Raw genomic sequence first — 20,498 nt, 5'->3', positions numbered from 1 at the left:
TCCTCACTTTCGTGAACCTCTACACATGACTCAATTCTCCACTATATTACATGTAGCTGCCATAAAGACTGAACAATCAAACTCCAGAAAATATCTTTTTATACCCTATTACAGTTTCGGTGCAGTCGAAGTTTACGTTTTTTCTTGTTTTTTTAATATGTCCTACAGGTACTAGTATGAAGTTATTGACAAATTTCATGAGTATCGGTGAAACGGTTTCAGCAAACTTACATTTACATATGTATGTAATATTGAGGGATCAACTGATTTCGACAATTTCAATGTTATTTTCATGCGACACAAGTTATATCACGACTTGCTAAGTATTTTTTCTTTTTCGAACGTTTATGGTACACATAAAACGCACTATTGTGAATAGTGATTGAAAATAACGTTTATTCGACAAAAACAAATTTGAAAGAAATTTTTGCGGGGCGTGCTTACAAAAGTTGTCCACACTTTTTTGGGAAAGTGATCGCTGCTTCCCTATTTCAAGTAATCTTAACGTTGTGGTTATATTAGTAATACATTTTTATTTTTCGCGCCCAGCAAAAAAATTTACACGTAAGATCTCAAAACAGAGCTATAGGCATTAACAAAGATCGACTCGCCAGTGCACACGAATTGTTGGCGTTAAAGTTTTCAAAAACACTTTTAAAGTGAAAAGTAATTTTAAAATAATGCAGGGGACGCACCAAACGACTTTATCTGGCTATTCCATACCGCAGGTCTCATTTACAAATAATTTGGCTGGTTTGACAAAAAAACAAAGAAAACGACTACGTAAACGTGAAAGAGAAGCTCAACGGGCTGCAGTTCAAATGGCAGTTAATAAAATTCAAGCCGCAATTAAAACCGTACCCAACAAGAACTCTCTCGGAGTCAATACAAATAGTCCCCAGGTACCAGCTCTATCTGGTATGCTGTACGACCTAGCCGTACAGTTTCGCACCGAGATATGCTTATTACAAATGCTCATAGACTCGGAGACTCCGCAAAATTCTAAAACAATAGCTGAAAAAGAATTTATTGTGGCAGAAATAACATTGGCGAATAATAGTCCAATAACAAAAGAAGCATTCAAATTTATGCGTTCAGTGATTCTTAACGCAATTGAGAAATATCAAAAGCCGAAAAAAGGGACGCCTATTTTCTATAGCATGAATCATAATAACACGTATATAAATATTCTCTGTGAGGATGCATTTGCATTTGGATGCTTGCAGGCTTGCGTTGGAAAAATGTCGGCTTTAGGTAGTGTATCGCTGTATCCTTTGGAGGCAAGTGCTGGTCGCTTATATTGTTACAGTGTAATATACACTGGGATTATAAATGATCCAATGAAATTTTTGTTGCAAATCCGTTTGCACATACCGAAATTGCGTACCGATTATTGGATTATTGCAGATAGCAAAGTATGTACCGATGACCAAGATGAAACTCAATTCCTATTCCTCGTGGATGAAATATCGTCCATAGCGCTCGAGTACCGTTATAGCAATAGGCTTTTCATCTGTTTGGAAGAAGCACTATTTCATAATCATGGACAATTACCAAATTTCTTTTGACAACGGAAGCAATCGAGCCCAACAAGCATGCATGGCATCTATAATTTACATAAGGAATAAAATGGATTTTTTTTTTTAATTTTACCTAAAGATGTATATACGTATATATATAATACCTTTCACAATAGTTTATTACAATCATTTGCCGGTATATTAAAAAATGTATTTTATTATTCTCATAATGTATTAATTTATTATTATGATATATAATTATTAAGTGTAATTTAAAAGAAATTTGCACAATCACTGGTAGGAATATGCCTATTTTATTTCGACACATTTAACAACAATAAATGAAATTGAATTGAACTGAACTGAATCAATCTATCATTTTTTGTGGTTGTCTACGTACACTATGATTGCCAGCATTATTTTATAAAGCCGTATATTACAAAAAACCTTTTTATTTTACATATACAAATAAGCTAACAATTGTTCACAAGAGCATCGTAGAAATTAAAATTTGGACAGGCTTTATTTTTTGTTTTCTTCGGCAGCGTTCCGCTTTCCAAAAAGGTTTTGCAAAATGGCTTGAAATCAGAATTGATAAATTGTTGTCTGCCTTTTTTAATTTTTGGGTCAGTCTTCTTCGGCACCGGTATAACTGGGTTGAACACCATTTGCGTGCTATTAAACTGATCGTATAGTTCATGAGAGGATCTAAAAGAGAAGAGTCATAAAATATAAACTTACAGCTGCTTCTAATACTCACAGTTTGCCAATTTCTGGTGGTAGGGACCCTTCTCCAGATGCCGGCACCCCATTGGCTATGTGCATAGCCATTTTACGCACCGTTGGATGGTAATGGCGAGACAATATAGTAAGCTCATATAGCGCCGTGCTTGAAGCATTACAATACTCGGGGTCATCCAATTCCGGATCATAATTACCCGATCCTACGCTGGTGTCTGTATCCAGTAACACGTCTAATACCGATGTTAGTTGGAAGGTGGTTTTTATTGTGCCAAGGGTGGCTAATGTACCATGATGCAATAAATGCAAGCTAAGCATAAGCAAACGTTTTATAAACGCCATTAAACGTTGCTGACTCATATTGCGTCTTCTTTTCACCAAAACTTCATCTAAAGTACCGAGTATGATGCGGAAGTCTTCATGATTTTTTCCCGCATTCACAGTAAGCATATTTTTGTAGAAGTGTTGGTAGAAACGTATTGGATCAATATTCAGCACTTCACCTTGACCTGAGAGTATAACGAAAATCGTTTTTATGCAATGCAATTGTTCACGGTAACCAAGATCCATTTCCTCTAATATGCGATTCAACACATCGATGAGGTCAGAGAAGAAATCTAAATTGATGACATGCGCAAACCTATTGGATGTTATAAAAAAAAATATATATTATTTGAACTAAAAAAAAACAAAATTCGCTTACTCACTCTGCTAAACCCTCTAAAATGGCACTCAGCACCTTCGACGTTGGATCGTTTTTCAAAACTCGGAAATAAATTGTAAACACCATTTTTGTTATTTCTGTTAGTTTGTAAAGTTTTGTTTGCTTATTTTCTTCGGCACGAGTTTCGTCTAACTCTTTCGTGACCTCAGCCAATTTCTTCCGCCGTTTGCGCTCTTTCTTTGATAAGCTCATCAAACGTTGCCTGTGCGACTCCAACTTTTTCTGTTTCAATTCATTCTCTTTCTCAGCATCTAAATTGACATTTTTTATCTTAAGTGCCAGCAAGCACGTAATGCACTCGACATGCACATTTGGGAGTTTGGTCTTTATTAGGTGGTTTATGCGCCTCACAATGAACAGTGTCATATCCAATTTCTTGTCATTGGCGAAAAAGGTGCGGAAACACTTGTTAATTGTTTCACGCATATTCTCATAGTTACAGTTCAACATATAGACCAAGAGCTGTGCAACATTTTGCACATAATTGAAATATGGATGCGCGTTGAGTATATCACACATACTTTGCACAGCCACCTCAGCCATTTTAATCGCCTGTGGTGTTACACGTCCCTGTCCACGTTTGTTTACTATTGCTGTAAGTTTCTCAAGTTTCTGCAGGAATTTTTTAAATTGTTGAAGCAGCGCGTTTTCATAAGTCACACGTTCTAAAGTAGCTTTGCGAACTAAAGTGTATAATAATATTGATGTATTAAATTAAAAATGCGGTCAAAGTATTTCAAAATTTCACACCTGTTTGCATTTTAGTGTCCACCTGTCCTACGCGGTATTCAGGCAGAATATCTTTGAATATTTCAGTCACCGAGAGTATTGCCAATTTTCGTACTGTTAAAAGATTTGGTGTACCAGCTGCATTTGTTTCTTCCATCAGCTCATACAGAGCATTAAAATTTCGCATTTTGTCTTCTGGTTTTTCAAGTAAACCAGAGCAGATTATACCAATACGATATTTTTGACGCTCAATTTCCTGTTGACGCGCTATAAGCAAATCAGTAGTAGAAATCAACTTTTTTTCCGGTTCAGGTAGGGCACTGCCTTCGCCAACATCATTTACTACATCATCATCACTATCTTCATAAACAACGTCGTCTTCATCATCGTCAACCTCATCATCCTCTCCTTCTGCTGCGTCATCCTCTTCCTCACTACGTTTAACCTTTGGTTTAGGTATGTAGTCTACTTCAGCGGTACGTGTTATGATTTGCCCATCACGACTTTTTATAGGCAACAAATTTACTTTGACTTTTTTCTTTTCATTGTCCACAACTGCTTTGCTTGTATAAGCTTTTTCTAAACCCACTGATTCTTTTTCCTCTGCAACAACAGCTGTATTCTTACGTTTACGTTGCTTATTTAAACCTTTCTCATGCAAATATTCCAAATCATCACCGTCCAACATATCCGCTATGTTATTAACCAATTCAGATGGATCCACATTATCATCGTCATTATCAAGTGGGTCATCGTAAATATCAGCCTTTTGTTTTCGTTTTTGTGGCAATTGTTCACGTCTTTTCGCCTTCTGTCGGAATATATTTTGTTTTCGATCCTTAGCCGCTTTCTGCTGAGCCAATTTGTGTTGTTGTTGTTTGGTAAGAGGGGTCTTCTTAGATTTGAGATGTGCGTTGCGTTTCACTGAACTAATCTTCACCTTTTTCTGTAAATTTTAAAATTGTTAATATTGTTTTCATTTTAAATGAAATGCAACCACTGTAATGATAGTTATATATTATTTACAAACCGTTCCCATTTTATATACAATTTACTGATTCAAAATAATTATTGAATCAAAGCCAAACGCACGTGTACTGTAGTTGACGCTATAGTGCTACCACTCTGTAATAAAACTAAAAATATGTGTATGAAAAATATAACTTTTTTTAATTAAGTGGCATTTACTTCAAGAACAGCTGTTATAACACTTTAATTTGTAAACAATATCAGATGTTAGATTTATGATTATAGTTGCCAGCCAATTTGTTTTTCAGTATTTTCACAGAGAACGTGAAATATAGAGAAGGTTCAGGGTGTGCCGATTGTCAAAATGTTCCTCTTTTTGGAGGGGTTGAGTTTTCTATGAGTGGATTTCACCACAAAAGGAGGGGTTGAGTTTTCTATTAGTGGATTTCACCAATATTTAACAGGAGCGTCGAAAATAGCAGAATTGAGCATTTTCAGTGTTAAATGAGAAAAATAATGCTAATTTTAATGTTTAGAAATGTACGCTTACAGATACGCGTATTTACAATGCGCAAACGGCTATGGATACAATTTATGGATATTCTCCATATATTTGATAACAAAGCTATGTATGTACTTATGTATGTGCAATTTGACCTATTTAATGATAAATTCCATTAAATCTGCTGGAATTTATAATAAAGTCATATTTCCATTATTACCTAAACAAATATACATTCATATGTACGAGTATATATTGGGCATTAGAGGTTTTGATAACATTTTGAAGACCAAGCCGTGTTCATGTAAACAAATTTGAAAGAATCTTTCGCATAATGTTTGTAAATTTGTCTACACACCAATTTGTGTGTAAATATACACACCCATTGTTTCATACAAAAACTCCGTTGCCACGGACAACAAATTGCCGAACTTCACGTTTTGTAAAAAAGTCAAACATTGTATTGTTGGTAGAAAATCCAAGCTATGCCGAAAAAAATAAACGAATGGCCGCCGATTGTCACCGCTTTCCTTGCCGCTGTACAGCTCCGCCTACAAACCAGCGTAAATATGTATGTTTGTGCGTGAGCTTCTATACATATCGACGCAGCTGCATAAAAATATTTCAGAATTACAAAATATTTTCTACATTCCTTGACAAATACAGTCAATCCCGTTTATGAGCCACAATCAAAGATGCAGATATTTGTAGTTAGTTAAAAATAAAAATATAATATGGCACATAAGCGAGTGTGGATACTTAAGCGAGTGGTACTTAAAACAATAATTTCTATGTATTTAAAAAAAAAAGCCCGTGAGATGCAGCAAAATATAATATAGGCTGTTAAACTGATGAGGGGGGGATTTGATTTTCATTTAAGCGGAGTACTACTTAGCCGGGATTGACTGTACACATAAATCAGATGAATATTGAATATTTTCTTTGAAATATGTATTTCTTGACTTGAAAATCGGCAAATAAACTATGGTGGCAATTTTATTCTAGATATATATTTGCGGGGTTGTCACTTTTTTCCATAAAATTTCAGAAATATATTCAATTTATGAATTTTAGCTTTTGAAATCGTCGCGAAAAGACGCTTGTAGGCAAGGCATGCTCGGGGACATGTAATGGCATCTGATTTTGTGAATGATTCGAATATGCTTTTTGAAAGTACGTTTGCGTTCATGAATGAAAATTTTGTTGTTGTGTAATTTACTATAAATTTTGACATCGGCAATTTGGCTGCCATATTGGTTTCTGATGCTTTTTCAAACGATTTTGTTTTTGTAGAACAATATTTGTAATTTTTGCGGGTTACATATCCACATGTGAACGCATGTAAGTATGTATGTTGTGTATGCATTGTTTGTGTGGGAATGTCATACGCACATATTTACATGTGCACTCATATTGTAATTATGTATGATGATTTTTGAGGCTATTGTTGTTTTTCCAGAAGAATGTTTGTATTTTTTGATTTACATGCGTACGCATACATTTTTTGTGTGAGAATGTCATACGCACATACAAACATATGTGTGTACGTAAATATGTATAGAGAAGCGCGCGCTTTTTACATTACTGAAAAATGATATCTTGATTTGAAATTGATTTGTAATTACATTCATATCTGCAGGATAGATGCGTATGAAAGTTTTAAATGATAAGAGCTGTGATTTACATATATTATTATTGTAATATATTATGATTTTAGGATATTACGATAGTAACGGGTGATTTTTTTGAGGTTAGGATTTTCATGCATTAGTATTTGACAGATCACGTGGGATTTCAGACATGGTGTCAAAGAGAAAGATGCTCAGTATGCTTTGACATTTCATCATGAATAGACTTACTAACGAGCAACGCTTGCAAATCATTGAATTTTATTACCAAAATCAGTGTTCGGTTCGAAATGTGTTATTATCGACAAATTTTGTTCAGCGATGAGGCTCATTTCTGGTTGAATGGCTACGTAAATAAGCAAAATTGCCGCATTTGGGGTGAAGAGCAACCAGAAGCCGTTCAAGAACTGCCCATGCATCCCGAAAAATGCACTGTTTGGTGTGGTTTGTACGCTGGTGGAATCATTGGACCGTATTTTTTCAAAGATGCTGTTGGACGCAACGTTACGGTGAATGGCGATCGCTATCGTTCGATGCTAACAAACTTTTTGTTGCCAAAAATGGAAGAACTGAACTTGGTTGACATGTGGTTTCAACAAGATGGCGCTACATGCCACACAGCTCGCGATTCTATGGCCATTTTGAGGGAAAACTTCGGACAACAATTCATCTCAAGAAATGGACCCGTAAGTTGGCCACCAAGATCATGCGATTTAACGCCTTTAGACTATTTTTTGTGGGGCTACGTCAAGTCTAAAGTCTACAGAAATAAGCCAGCAACTATTCCAGCTTTGGAAGACAACATTTCCGAAGAAATTCGGGCTATTCCGGCCGAAATGCTCGAAAAAGTTGCCCAAAATTGGACTTTCCGAATGGACCACCTAAGACGCAGCCGCGGTCAACATTTAAATGAAATTATCTTCAAAAAGTAAATGTCATGAACCAATCTAACGTTTCAAATAAAGAACCGATGAGATTTTGCAAATTTTATGCGTTTTTTTTTAAAAAAAAGTTATCAAGCTCTTAAAAAATCACCCTTTATTTCATATATGTACATAAGTCAGAGAACGTACAATATAGAGAAGGTTCAACTACGGACAAGCGTGTGAACTGTCAAGAGCCATGAATTTTCTATTAGTGGATTTCACCACTTTTGGCTCGGCAGGAGAAATTTTAACAGAAATGAGTGAACAGAGCTGAGAATTCAATGAAAATTATGCTCTGAAATATACATTGCTTTTACAGACGCATGTTGGCCTTTTGGCTTATATTTTTATACGTTTACATGCTATCATATCAATTGATATGAATATAATTTTGCGAATTTTTGTAAATTCAAGCAAAATTGATAACATTTTATAATAACGTTATCAACGCTATCCTATTTTCAAGGTAATATTTAAAGTTAATGTCCAAATAAAAGCTACTTTTTAAATATTTCTCATCTTTGAAAATATTATATAATTTGGGATGCATGTACATATACATATGTATATGCTATATACTTATGTACATATATGAAATAAAGGGTGATTTTTTAAGAGCTTGATAACTTTTTTTTAAAAAAAAACGCATAAAATTTGCAAAATCTCATCGGTTCTTTATTTGAAACGTTAGATTGGTTCATGACATTTACTTTTTGAAGATAATTTCATTTAAATGTTGACCGCGGCTGCGTCTTAGGTGGTCCATTCGGAAAGTCCAATTTTGGGCAACTTTTTCGAGCATTTCGGCCGGAATAGCCCGAATTTCTTCGGAAATGTTGTCTTCCAAAGCTGGAATAGTTGCTGGCTTATTTCTGTAGACTTTAGACTTGACGTAGCCCCACAAAAAATAGTCTAAAGGCGTTAAATCGCATGATCTTGGTGGCCAACTTACGGGTCCATTTCTTGAGATGAATTGTTGTCCGAAGTTTTCCCTCAAAATGGCCATAGAATCGCGAGCTGTGTGGCATGTAGCGCCATCTTGTTGAAACCACATGTCAACCAAGTTCAGTTCTTCCATTTTTGGCAACAAAAAGTTTGTTAGCATCGAACGATAGCGATCGCCATTCACCGTAACGTTGCGTCCAACAGCATCTTTGAAAAAATACGGTCCAATGATTCCACCAGCGTACAAACCACACCAAACAGTGCATTTTTCGGGATGCATGGGCAGTTCTTGAACGGCTTCTGGTTGCTCTTCACCCCAAATGCGGCAATTTTGCTTATTTACGTAGCCATTCAACCAGAAATGAGCCTCATCGCTGAACAAAATTTGTCGATAATAACACATTTCGAACCGAACACTGATTTTGGTAATAAAATTCAATGATTTGCAAGCGTTGCTCGTTAGTAAGTCTATTCATGATGAAATGTCAAAGCATACTGAGCATCTTTCTCTTTGACACCATGTCTGAAATCCCACGTGATCTGTCAAATACTAATGCATGAAAATCCTAACCTCAAAAAAATCACCCGTTACTATCGTAATATCCTAAAATCATAATATATTACAATAATAATATATGTAAATCACAGCTCTTATCATTTAAAACTTTCATACGCATCTATCCTGCAGATATGAATGTAATTACAAATCAATTTCAAATCAAGATATCATTTTTCAGTAATGTAAAAAGCGCGCGCTTCTCTATACATATTTACGTACACACATATGTTTGTATGTGCGTATGACATTCTCACACAAAAAATGTATGCGTACGCATGTAAATCAAAAAATACAAACATTCTTCTGGAAAAACAACAATAGCCTCAAAAATCATCATACATAATTACAATATGAGTACACATGTAAATATGTTTGTATGACATTCCCACACAAACAATGCATACACAACATACATATGTACTTACATGCGTTCACATGTGGATATGTAACCCGCAAAAATTACAAATATTGTTCTACAAAAACAAAATCGTTTGAAAAAGCATCAGAAACCAATATGGCAGCCAAATTGCCGATGTCAAAATTTATAGTAAATTACACAACAACAAAATTTTCATTCATGAACGCAAACGTACTTTCAAAAAGCATATTCGAATCATTCACAAAATCAGATGCCATTACATGTCCCCGAGCATGCCTTGCCTACAAGCGTCTTTTCGCGACGATTTCAAAAGCTAAAATTCATAAATTGAATATATTTCTGAAATTTTATGGAAAAAAGTGACAACCCCGCAAATATATATCTAGAATAAAATTGCCACCATAGTTTATTTGCCGATTTTCAAGTCAAGAAATACATATTTCAAAGAAAATATTCAATATTCATCTGATTTATGTGTACAGTCAATCCCGGCTAAGTAGTACTCCGCTTAAATGAAAATCAAATCCCCCCCTCATCAGTTTAACAGCCTATATTATATTTTGCTGCATCTCACGGGCTTTTTTTTTTAAATACATAGAAATTATTGTTTTAAGTACCACTCGCTTAAGTATCCACACTCGCTTATGTGCCATATTATATTTTTATTTTTAACTAACTACAAATATCTGCATCTTTGATTGTGGCTCATAAACGGGATTGACTGTATTTGTCAAGGAATGTAGAAAATATTTTGTAATTCTGAAATATTTTTATGCAGCTGCGTCGATATGTATAGAAGCTCACGCACAAACATACATATTTACGCTGGTTTGTAGGCGGAGCTGTACAGCGGCAAGGAAAGCGGTGACAATCGGCGGCCATTCGTTTATTTTTTTCGGCATAGCTTGGATTTTCTACCAACAATACAATGTTTGACTTTTTTACAAAACGTGAAGTTCGGCAATTTGTTGTCCGTGGCAACGGAGTTTTTGTATGAAACAATGGGTGTGTATATTTACACACAAATTGGTGTGTAGACAAATTTACAAACATTATGCGAAAGATTCTTTCAAATTTGTTTACATGAACACGGCTTGGTCTTCAAAATGTTATCAAAACCTCTAATGCCCAATATATACTCGTACATATGAATGTATATTTGTTTAGGTAATAATGGAAATATGACTTTATTATAAATTCCAGCAGATTTAATGGAATTTATCATTAAATAGGTCAAATTGCACATACATAAGTACATACATAGCTTTGTTATCAAATATATGGAGAATATCCATAAATTGTATCCATAGCCGTTTGCGCATTGTAAATACGCGTATCTGTAAGCGTACATTTCTAAACATTAAAATTAGCATTGTTTTCTCATTTAACACTGAAAATGCTCAATTCTGCTATTTTCGACGCTCCTGTTAAATATTGGTGAAATCCACTAATAGAAAACTCAACCCCTCCTTTTGTGGTGAAATCCACTCATAGAAAACTCAACCCCTCCAAAAAGAGGAACATTTTGACAATCGGCACACCCTGAACCTTCTCTATATTTCACGTTCTCTGTTGTTGAAATAAGGGGACGAATGGATTCGATTTCTAGAGTGTTGGTAAGAAAACATACTCCTCTAATTGTAAAGTGGCGTTGTTATTCGTCGGAATAAAAAATGTTTGCTGATATCAATTAAATCCTATTGGTTTGTACCTGTTGGAACTTAACGGTATTATGCTAGTTAGAGGGGTTTGAGTCTACTAAAATATCAAAACAGAAGTCGTGCAAGAGTAAACCCCTTTCTGTGATAAATGCTTATTTCATACAAATGTTTAGTCAAGAAGAAAAGTGTGGCAACCGTGATTACATTATCTGTGAGGAATCCAATCTTTGAAAAACTGCATTTAAGTTGCAAATACTTTTTAATCAAAATTGTATAACTTTGGTAATGTCTGACGAAGATGATTATATGTCGGATAAGTTCCTTTGTGGGTAAGAGCATGTTTGAATATGTTTATAAATGGAAAATTTTACTAAACTATACTTTTAGAGACGTTCGGCCTAGCCTTGTACAACAACCCAATAAAAAAAGACAGATTTCATTGGAGGAGAAGAAAAATGAACATATTAAGCGTCAAAAGCAAGAAAGTATGGCACGCAAAGGAATTGTGAATAATAAATCATTAGAAGAATCGCTCAAAAAGCCAATAGAGAATCAGAACAAGGGCTTTCAAATGCTTGCTAAAATGGGCTATAAACCAGGGGAGGCACTTGGCAAGAAAATGTCTGGTGAAGAAACAGATAGCCGCCTTATTGAGCCAATTGGTATCAGCATAAAATCTGATAGAGGTGGTTTAGGCCGTGAAACAGCGTTACGTGATTTAGCCGAACGTCGACGACAAAAACGTGAGCAACAGCTACGAAATCGGCTCGTTGGAGGTGAAACTGTAACGGTAGAACAATTTCGTAAACGTGCACAGGAAAAAGCCGACGAGCGATTTGCAATTGGTGCCTTAAAGTTGGTAAAAGTTTAACGCAAAGTGGAAATGATTTATAATAATGTAAAATTTCAGGCGAAGTCAGTTATCCTGTGAAACATTGGATTTAGAGAACGGCATCAAAGAAGCCGAGCTTAGTTGGTTTTGGCCTGAACGCAATGAAAACGTAAATGAGGAAGGTTCGGACGAAGTAGCCAACGAAACGAATGAAAGCGCTGGAGTGAATGATAATGAGGAAGAATATACCTCCGCGGAGAAATTAGAAATACTTACCAGTTATTTGCGCACATCGTACAAATTTTGTTTCTGGTGTGGGGTACGTTACAAAGATCAAGATGATATGAACAGCAATTGTCCGGGAGAATCGCGGGATGAACATTAAATAATGTTTTCAATCGTAATCAAATAAGTTAACGGGATAATTCGACTTATTGTTATTCTATTTATTTTAAGAAATATAGAAAACTACTTTAAGCTAAAATTTCAAAATTTTCTATAATAATCATCAAATTGTTCATCATCATATATAAATTGTTCACAAAATGCAATAATTACGTCAAAATATCATTCACATTTTTCAAAAAGCAAAAATTAAAAATACATACGTTATAGTTAGCTAAACACGTCCATCAAGCTTATGTATTAAATCTTGGGTTTTTTCGATTACACTATATATAAAGGGTCGCTCCATAGGATCCATACGCAACATATATTTAATTAAATCGTGCATATCATCAGAATAAATGGAACTTTCAGGAATGTTGATGTTACCGCTCAGCACCGCCAGCGCAACACTGTCACCTTTTTCATAAACCGAATCAAAGGGGCAATGGAAGAAGCACATAGCATAAAGAACACAACCAAGGCTCTGTAAAATTTACAAAATTATTATCTTATTCAGACATTTAAATAATTGTGTTATTAACCCAAATATCTGTACGTTCATCTATGGTGGAATACGACTTAACTGAGAACAGTTCTGGTGCACGATACACGATTGAACTGCGCTCCTCTGCTTCGTCTTGCAGTCGTTGCGCTTCATTCTGCCCACAAATTTGCAAACGAGCTTCCGTCATTGAACCCAAATCTACAATAATCGGTTCAAAAGTGTCAGACAAACATATGTTTGCTGTTTTCAGGTCTCGATGTGCCAACGGCACTGGTTTAGCTTCGTGCACCGCCCTTAAACCATTGCAGATACCAAGAAATACTTGCAAAATTTGCGCTTCGGGCATATGATCGTCTTTGCGTGCACGCATACTTAGATGATCTGCCAGCGAACCGTTCTTATAGTATGGCAGTACTATGTATAGGTCACTAGTGGTATTGATTACAATATCCGCAGATCCTTTCAGCTCATAGTCTATTACTTTAATTACATTTTCTGAATCGATACGTCTACAATTTTCAATCTCACGCAGCGCTATATTTTGATCATCTATGCTATGACAAGTTATACGCTTAACTGCATATAGTTTGTGCGTTGTAGCATTTTCTGCTAGATCGATCAAACTGAAACCACTGTAAATAACGCAATATTAGAAAGGAATATTAAAACATTTTCTTCAACTCACCCCTGAGCCAGTCGATCACGTATAATGTATTTTGTTCCTTTAATGTTTACTGTCTCTTTGGAACAGAAGAGACAACCTCTTTTCATTATTAAGGTCCATCCTAAGCTATTCATATTGTATTTATAAAAAGGTAGAAAATTACTTTTGGTGTGAGCGAAGTATTGCGAAGAACTCGTAAAATAAATTGTAAATTTTGACTATCTACTGTAAAAATAAATATTAATATTTTAACAGAAAACAAGAAAAACACAATTTGTACCAGCTCAGACTGACGATAACAAATCTTTGAAGAAAATAAACACTGTTTTTTCTTATGAAAGTAATCAGCTGCTGACCAGTGAGAGCTGTCACAACATTAACACAGGGTTGGCAGAATAAATGAAAATATAATTCAATTAAAGCTATGGTGTATTGCTTCAATACTTAAAACAGATATTTACAGTATTAAACGGTAATTTAGTACGTCTATTTAACTTATTATCTTATCTAACATTTCCGAGAATGTTTTACATGTCCGTAAAATATTATTTTGTGATGCTAAGTTTTAAATGGGTACGACACAACAAGAAACTTTTGCATGCTTTTAGGCGAGTTGTTAATATTTGCTTTGCAAATCCTAAAGACGTGTTTCTATTTCCAATAAAAAAAAAAAAAATTAACATCAAATATATTGATTTGGTTTCCTACATTCTAGTATCTGTTTATTTCTGTGACATATGCAAAAAGAATATTGTTTACTCAAAGTATGTTCGCAGTTAGTTAAAATTTAGTTATTCTCGTTCACCCTGTGTTTCGAACAGCTGTTTGGGTTAGATCCGTTTGGGTTAGTTCTTTCGTTTGTTGTAAAATACTACTATTATTAAGTAAAAGGTAGTTCATTAATAAATTTGTAATGCAAAATTCTGTTCAAATGTTGGAAGAATGTTGTGAAGATTTATTTGGCATAAGCTTGGATCCGCCAGATAGGCGTGATAAATGTGATAGGTGCAAGTAAGTTATAACTTTAATTCGATGCGTACTCAACTAAATTGCAAATATTTTTAGGCGACCATCTGTAGTTTGTTGGTGTCAGTCATTACCAAATCCACCAATTAACATTAAGTCTTCTATAGTTATACTCCAACATCCTGCCGAAGAGAAACGATCCTTGCGCACAGCCTTAATGTTACAACTTGGTGTAACACCAGGAAAATGTGTTGTATATAAGGGAAAGCGCTTTCCATCGACGAAAAATCAAGCTGAGCTTGAACCAATATTAAACTCGCCAAATTCTTTACTTCTCTATCCCAGTAAAGACTCTGTGCCTATAGAACATCTTTGCTCACAGATAATTGCACCGTCTGAAGATGCACATTTCACATTAGTGCTTATCGATGGTACCTGGCCGCAAGCAAAAGCTATTTACGCCAGTAGTCCCATACTACATCGCATGCGACAGGTTAAACTAATAGCTGCGGGCAATAGTGATTATATTATACGCACACAACCCACCGAAGGCTGCCTCAGTACTCTTGAAACTGCTGCACAAGCTTTATCCATTTTGGAGCAACGTAGTGAACTGCGTCAATTATTAGTACGTCCGCTGCATACGTTATGCAAGTACCAATTAGATAATGGAGCTGTTGAACATCAGTCGAAAGAGTTTCGCATAAAAAATCAACAATATCCCAAACAAATCGGCAAACGCCTAAATCGTTTGCTCAATTACAGCACAATTTGTAGACCCGAGGCATCCGAAGAGAATGTAGCAAATAGAATCGATGCAACATTGCAACAGCAGCAACAAAGAACGTGAAAGTGGGCATAAATAATACAAAATCACTTTAGAAAAATACTATACTTACATATTATGTAGAAATAATGCATTTATTGAATTTGTCATAGCTAGTTTATAAAGTAATATACACATTTACAAAGCTAAACTAAATTAAAAAAAATGTAGATTATTTACTAATCAAAGTTTTTATTTCATTACATTGCCATTAATAAATTGAACTTTTTAAGTTTCTAATAAGCTTAAAATCTACTTTAGGCAACAGTATCATTGCAGGTATCTTGAAAGCCACGTTTCATCAAACATTTTGCGATGGCATAACTACGTACACAAGCGTTCATTTCTTGTTCTAAGATCAATATTTATAAATATATATGTGCGTAAATATAATACAACGATAAATATGTATTAGTAACGTCTTACTTGCTTCTGGTTCACAAATCGCAATTGAATCAGCTTTTATCGGCCACATAGTTTGCATAATCAAATCCTTATTTAATTGCCAGTTTTTAATCAACCCTGCCTTTTCAAAGTAGCAGCGTATGAAACACTATATAACGGGTAAAAATTATAATTGTGTTTTTATGTGTATGTATATATTTAAAACTATTTTACCATGCCGGTTTTGTCAACTATTTCTGGCAGGTCGCCATTCCTATTGAATTGCACAATATAATCTGGATAGAATAAAGTCGTAATATGTTTTCTAATGAAAATAATATTATTTTTCTTCATTGGTGCTTACCGCTTGGTATGGAAAAACTATTATTGCATATATGCGCCACATCCATGCCCTCACTGCTGACGCTGCCATTGGCTTGCACCATAATTGGCGCAACACATTCTCGCTGCTCCTTGTGCTGCACAAAAATGTCACCATTATCCTTGGCGCGATCCTGTGCCGACACCATAATGCCACAATAAAGCTGTATTATCGTTAACGGTAACATCACAAATACATTACCGTTACTCATTCTTCTCTAGATTTTTTAACTACTTTCAAAAGCTAGTACGCAACTCCGGAAGCCAACTCGTTTTATATGTTTTTACAGGAAGTCAGTTATGTGTGAACAATGTGTATATATTATTGTGGAGCGTGTTGTTCAGTTTATTAAGTCAATTATATTCTATTGATAGTATAATATCATTACATTTCACGTTGTAATTGCCTATTTAAAAGTGCAGCAACAATACAGCGCGCAATAATTACGTTTTTCAATATAATAATGCTTTAGTATGTATTTTAGTATGTACACGAATAATAATATGCCTACACCTAGCAGGTGTCGTTAATATATTTTTGTTGTAATGGCATCCACTAATATATTTTTATTTGTTTATTTTAAATTCGAATTGGCATAAGCGGTTTGCGGTAGTCAGATTTTCTAAAAAAACACTTTTTTTCATTTTCTTAAAGTAAAGTTCGGGAATGTTCGAGAGCTAGCTGGCAGCAAGTGTAAGCGTAAAGTGTAAAACTTGAAATACGTCTTGGTCAAAATGATTTTTTTTTTAAGTGGTCACCATTGTAGCGCCAAAACCGTTCGTTGGATTTCAATGAAATTTTTACAGCTTTTTGAAAACATGAAACACTAGTGTCTGTTCGAACGATATTTTTTCCTGAAGCCACCACTTTTTTAATTAAAAAAGCTTCGATCAGCCACTGGATTATCTATTCTGCCCGATTGATTTTAGACGGATCTTCAAGGATTATAGAAAGATCTTCGGTTGAAATTGGAACAACACAAATTGCCATTACTTTTAAATTATTAATTTTTAAAATTTCGTGAAGTCAACTTCAGAAAATATAATAAATTGCTGAAAAAAAAAAAATTATTTAAAATTATTATTTTTTCATCTATCTGATGTTGGTTAGGTTTTAGTAGCGATGATTTTTTGTCCGAGAACACTATTCTCAATACATTGAGTTGGCTGAGTTGCTGGTGGTTGTCAGTCCAAATTTGCATGGAAGTTTAAGTGTTTTCTAAAAATCTCTTTGAGAAATACTGCCGACTTCTTAACCGTTGGTTGGTTAAAAATCCTGCTCGGTTACTGTTAAGTAGACCCAAAGGTCATGGAAACATAACTTAACTAAAGTTCAATGATATACCCAGGAACCACATTGTTTTGAGTGGCTTAAATTATGAGATAAGCTGGTAAATTGTTACAAGTAAACCCGAATATTTTAGGCTTATTGGAGGCACGACCTTGTCGTCCTGTGCATTGATGCGCTCAGTTTGAATAAAACACGGTTTGTGAATTTCTCAATGAGAAAGTAAAAAAGCTGATTTTTATGTATATTAATATGATATTTCCTATTAGACTTTGAGTATCTTTTGATTATGTTCCACAAAACTTGAGAAATGAGAGTTAACTGGTGATATGATTTTATAAGTATGATTTTCAGTTTTCGATCCTTTAGGAATTAAGCGTGACTAGTGGTAAATATAAGATCTCGGAGAGGTATTTTATTTCTATGAGACTCCACTAATAGCTTTTAATGGCTCCTTAAATTTTCTCTCCAACAAAAGTAGGTGGCACAGTTTGCTCGTTATTTTACACTGGTGCAAAGGAGCTATTTATATTGTATCTAGCCGGCGCAGCATAAGCATCATGTTGAATATTAACAAGTTCATATACATCGGGTTAGATAACAATTAGACGATTAACCGAAGGAAACTGACGAGTTTGGGGAGTAGTCTCAGTTCGAAAAGCTCGACACAGAAATCATCTGTCATCTGTCACATTGAGAGGTAGGAGCTGTTCACATCCGGCACTTCTGGAATAAAGAAAAAAATTGCGATTGCGGTAGTAGGAACGAAAGTCTTCCTGACTCTTCACTTTTACAAAACAACGGATCTTCGCTTTAAAACAAAACCAGCGATGTACTCTCGCGAAACCGTGCGATGCTTTGACTTCAGACTGGTACTGAATATTGTTGAGGTCCAATCTTATGACTAAGCATTATTGTAGTCAAGTTTTTACAGCTGGTTTCCAAGTTTAGCTAAAGAGTTATCGTACTTTCAGTTTTTATTAAGAATAGTGATGAGTCTATCGCCAGTCTTTGTTAATCTTCTTACCGCATTTTGCTGTGATATCTCGTCTGATTTATGAGACACAAAATTTTTATTTTCTCATTTATTTATTTATTTATAGAATCTGATACACATACAAGATATTTTCATACAAGTAGGAACACGCATTCCATTCTACTAGTCAAGAAAGAAACTGTTCAGATATAATGTTTAAATTAAGATATAATAAATACAATTTTTTTATAGGAAATATCCAACAAAAACATAATTGATACAAATACATACATATAGTTCTTTTAAAGATAATGCAATTCTGGTTTGAAATGTTTTCGGTCTGATTAGTATTTTTATTAGTAGATTCTTCAGAACAATATAAAGAATTTGAGGTTAAATATTTGCATTTCTTCCCAAGCAACTATATTTTCTATTGAACTTTTTTCTGACATTTTATTGAAGATCTGCAGATTTTTATCTTTATATTTCTTACAAAACCAAGGCTTTATGAATATAACTGTTATTTAAGCGATTTAAAATTATTTTGAGAGAGTTTTTGTGCAATCACTCTCTCATAAAATAAATTACGGTTACTTGAAGAGGCACCGACATCAGGTTACTTTTCAACTACATACTGGCATACAGTTCCAATATTTTGAACTATTTGAAAACGATGTTTATAACGCGTTCTGTTTCTAGGAAGATTTCAAAATAAGCCTAACCTCGTGCGGTTGGTTGGTTGGTATTGAAGCGAGGAATTAGATTAACATTAAAGGTCATAAAGTGTATTCTTTAGTGGATATGTACTTAGAAGTGTACGTGTTTGTGTTGAATGTGGTCAGGCAACGATGGAGCGCGGCAGAGAGTCGTGAGTGGTTCACCCAATAGTTTCTAGTTTAGGTCGAATATTAAAATTACGTGAATGGTTTAAGTTAACTAAAGTGCCGTTTGGAAGTTGGACAGGAAGTGGTTTTAGAATAATAGATTTAATACTAATAAATATATTTTTAATTTAAAATAATTACTTTAATAATAAATTTTTATTTCGTCGATTTTTCTATATGTTTTTAATGATTTTTCTTGAATTTGTTTTAAAATGTTTGCATTTTTTTTTTGCTTTCTTTTTTAAATTACTCTATGCAGCGTCCACGTTGCGTCCAGCCGTCAAACTTTGGCGCCCCATGCACGCTTCACCATGTACACACCCTTCTCGGCGATCATAACCGCAGGCGCATGTGTGTTTCCAGATGTTACCTGTGGCATAATGGACGTATCCATGACACGCAAGCCCCGCACGCCATGTACGCGCAGCTCATGATCCACCACGGCCAACGGATCGCTCGCAGGACCCATTTTACAGGAACCGGCTTGATGATTTTCCGGGTCAGTGTCGCGTCGTACTGTGCATTCCCAGTACGCATCCGTGCCGAAAGTTAACGATTCGCAGCCCTTTGTCGGTGTCTTGTCCAGCCGCATACCGTACTGCTTGAGCGGTGCTGTCTGTGACAGTTGAATTGCGAATTTTATACCTTCAATGAGCGTTTTCACATCGCGATCCTCGGTAAGATAATTGGCGATGATACGCGGTGGTGCCAGCGGATCGTTGGAGGCAAGCGTAATGGAACCACGTGATTTGGGATGCAACACTGCGGGGAATATCTGTACGGCGCGCATATTGTTGGAGAGCAGTTCGCCCACTTGACCAGTACGCGAACAACTGGCCCAGTAGCCGCCGAAGTACAGTTGCACATCGGGCACATTCGGTACATCCGCGTAGCGCGTATGGATTTTTGCGGTGACATCTCCAATGCCGGTGCCCGACATGAGACCATCCCGAAAGAGTAAATATTCCATAGCGGTGGCCCAATTTAGTGGTGCCGTGTCTGCGTCGTCGATGAAGAAGTTGGTGAAGTAGGCAACGTGATTATGTAAGTTCTTGCCAACACCGGGAAGATTGTGTATGGGGCGTACGTTCACCTGTATCGAATGAGAATAAGCTTATTAAC

The 20,498-nt window shown here is 35.3% G+C and overlaps 7 protein-coding genes across 9 annotated transcripts in view; 3 read left to right on the top strand and 4 right to left on the bottom strand.

Moving 5' to 3' along the window:
- The first annotated feature begins 421 nt into the window (after positions 1 to 421).
- Positions 422 to 1,661, top strand: LOC105222696 (uncharacterized). The gene has a single exon (XM_011200121.4). It carries the CDS (start codon positions 681 to 683, stop codon positions 1,566 to 1,568), a length of 888 nt encoding a protein of 295 aa, XP_011198423.2. The 5' UTR covers positions 422 to 680; the 3' UTR covers positions 1,569 to 1,661.
- A 63-nt stretch (positions 1,662 to 1,724) lies between these two features.
- On the bottom strand, positions 1,725 to 4,864 carry LOC105222695 (nucleolar complex protein 3 homolog). The gene is made up of 5 exons (XM_011200120.4): positions 4,745 to 4,864; positions 3,736 to 4,660; positions 2,969 to 3,668; positions 2,281 to 2,901; positions 1,725 to 2,228 (listed from the first exon to the last, which is right to left on the bottom strand). The coding sequence occupies exons 1-5, from the start codon at positions 4,751 to 4,753 to the stop codon at positions 1,994 to 1,996; spliced, it is 2,490 nt and encodes an 829-aa protein (XP_011198422.2). The 5' UTR covers positions 4,754 to 4,864; the 3' UTR covers positions 1,725 to 1,993.
- A 6,431-nt stretch (positions 4,865 to 11,295) lies between these two features.
- LOC105222693 (G patch domain-containing protein 11) lies at positions 11,296 to 12,599 on the top strand. Its single transcript, XM_011200116.4, has 3 exons — positions 11,296 to 11,612; positions 11,671 to 12,138; positions 12,194 to 12,599. Exons 1-3 carry the CDS (start codon positions 11,569 to 11,571, stop codon positions 12,498 to 12,500), a joined length of 819 nt encoding a protein of 272 aa, XP_011198418.2. The 5' UTR covers positions 11,296 to 11,568; the 3' UTR covers positions 12,501 to 12,599.
- Positions 12,541 to 14,013, bottom strand: LOC105222694 (serine/threonine-protein kinase 16). Its single transcript, XM_019989113.3, has 3 exons — positions 13,693 to 14,013; positions 13,045 to 13,639; positions 12,541 to 12,986 (listed from the first exon to the last, which is right to left on the bottom strand). Exons 1-3 carry the CDS (start codon positions 13,803 to 13,805, stop codon positions 12,735 to 12,737), a joined length of 960 nt encoding a protein of 319 aa, XP_019844672.1. The 5' UTR covers positions 13,806 to 14,013; the 3' UTR covers positions 12,541 to 12,734.
- Positions 14,014 to 14,489: 476 nt separating this feature from the next.
- LOC105222692 (tRNA-uridine aminocarboxypropyltransferase 2) lies at positions 14,490 to 15,815 on the top strand. The gene is made up of 2 exons (XM_011200115.4): positions 14,490 to 14,682; positions 14,737 to 15,815. Exons 1-2 carry the CDS (start codon positions 14,585 to 14,587, stop codon positions 15,485 to 15,487), a joined length of 849 nt encoding a protein of 282 aa, XP_011198417.2. The 5' UTR covers positions 14,490 to 14,584; the 3' UTR covers positions 15,488 to 15,815.
- On the bottom strand, positions 15,533 to 16,499 carry LOC105222691 (general odorant-binding protein 84a). 2 transcript variants are annotated; one of them, XM_049449189.1, is made up of 5 exons: positions 16,366 to 16,489; positions 16,212 to 16,287; positions 16,082 to 16,143; positions 15,890 to 16,016; positions 15,533 to 15,815 (listed from the first exon to the last, which is right to left on the bottom strand). In XM_049449189.1, exons 1-5 carry the CDS (start codon positions 16,438 to 16,440, stop codon positions 15,721 to 15,723), a joined length of 435 nt encoding a protein of 144 aa, XP_049305146.1. In that variant the 5' UTR covers positions 16,441 to 16,489; the 3' UTR covers positions 15,533 to 15,720. The 2 variants fall into 2 exon arrangements, with proteins under 2 accessions (XP_049305146.1, XP_011198416.2); XM_011200114.4 differs by having other exon boundaries at positions 16,212 to 16,499.
- Positions 16,500 to 19,565: 3,066 nt separating this feature from the next.
- Positions 19,566 to 20,498, bottom strand: part of LOC105222689 (glucose dehydrogenase [FAD, quinone]) — a 52,661-nt gene continuing 51,728 nt past the window's right edge. For both annotated transcript variants that reach the window (XM_011200113.4, XM_049449188.1), the window contains exon 6: positions 19,566 to 20,469. In XM_011200113.4, coding sequence (XP_011198415.1) covers positions 19,657 to 20,469 — 813 coding nt within the window. In that variant the 3' untranslated portion in view covers positions 19,566 to 19,656. The remainder of the gene's footprint in view (positions 20,470 to 20,498) is intronic.

The sequence above is a fragment of the Bactrocera dorsalis genome, chromosome 2, assembly GCF_023373825.1.
Source record: "Bactrocera dorsalis isolate Fly_Bdor chromosome 2, ASM2337382v1, whole genome shotgun sequence".
NCBI classification, from domain to species: Eukaryota; Metazoa; Arthropoda; class Insecta; order Diptera; family Tephritidae; genus Bactrocera; species Bactrocera dorsalis.
Note: the sequence above shows the minus strand (reverse complement) of the source record. Positions and strands in the feature narration are given on the sequence as shown.

Excerpts from the sequence above, each read along its gene's own strand:
- LOC105222696 (XM_011200121.4), top strand. The coding sequence starts at position 681 with ATGCAGGGGACGCACCAAACGACTTTATCTGGCTATTCCATACCGCAG.
- LOC105222695 (XM_011200120.4), bottom strand. Across the intron at positions 2,902-2,968 it reads ATTTTAGAGGGTTTAGCAGA|GTTTGCGCATGTCATCAATT; the intron begins GTGAGTAAGCGA and ends AACATCCAATAG. Across the intron at positions 2,229-2,280 it reads CCACCAGAAATTGGCAAACT|ATCCTCTCATGAACTATACG; the intron begins GTGAGTATTAGA and ends CTTCTCTTTTAG.
- LOC105222693 (XM_011200116.4), top strand. The coding sequence starts at position 11,569 with ATGTCTGACGAAGATGATTATATGTCGGATAAGTTCCTTTGTGG. Across the intron at positions 11,613-11,670 it reads TCGGATAAGTTCCTTTGTGG|AGACGTTCGGCCTAGCCTTG; the intron begins GTAAGAGCATGT and ends CTATACTTTTAG. Across the intron at positions 12,139-12,193 it reads TTTGCAATTGGTGCCTTAAA|GCGAAGTCAGTTATCCTGTG; the intron begins GTTGGTAAAAGT and ends GTAAAATTTCAG.
- LOC105222694 (XM_019989113.3), bottom strand. The coding sequence starts at position 13,805 with ATGAATAGCTTAGGATGGACCTTAATAATGAAAAGAGGTTGTCTCTTC. Across the intron at positions 13,640-13,692 it reads CGTGATCGACTGGCTCAGGG|TGGTTTCAGTTTGATCGATC; the intron begins GTGAGTTGAAGA and ends CGTTATTTACAG. Across the intron at positions 12,987-13,044 it reads ATGAACGTACAGATATTTGG|AGCCTTGGTTGTGTTCTTTA; the intron begins GTTAATAACACA and ends TAAATTTTACAG.
- LOC105222692 (XM_011200115.4), top strand. The coding sequence starts at position 14,585 with ATGCAAAATTCTGTTCAAATGTTGGAAGAATGTTGTGAAGATTTATTT. Across the intron at positions 14,683-14,736 it reads GATAAATGTGATAGGTGCAA|GCGACCATCTGTAGTTTGTT; the intron begins GTAAGTTATAAC and ends AAATATTTTTAG.
- LOC105222691 (XM_011200114.4), bottom strand. The coding sequence starts at position 16,440 with ATGAGTAACGGTAATGTATTTGTGATGTTACCGTTAACGATAATACAG. Across the intron at positions 16,144-16,211 it reads TAGTTTTTCCATACCAAGCG|ATTATATTGTGCAATTCAAT; the intron begins GTAAGCACCAAT and ends TATTCTATCCAG. Across the intron at positions 16,017-16,081 it reads TAGTTGACAAAACCGGCATG|TGTTTCATACGCTGCTACTT; the intron begins GTAAAATAGTTT and ends CCCGTTATATAG.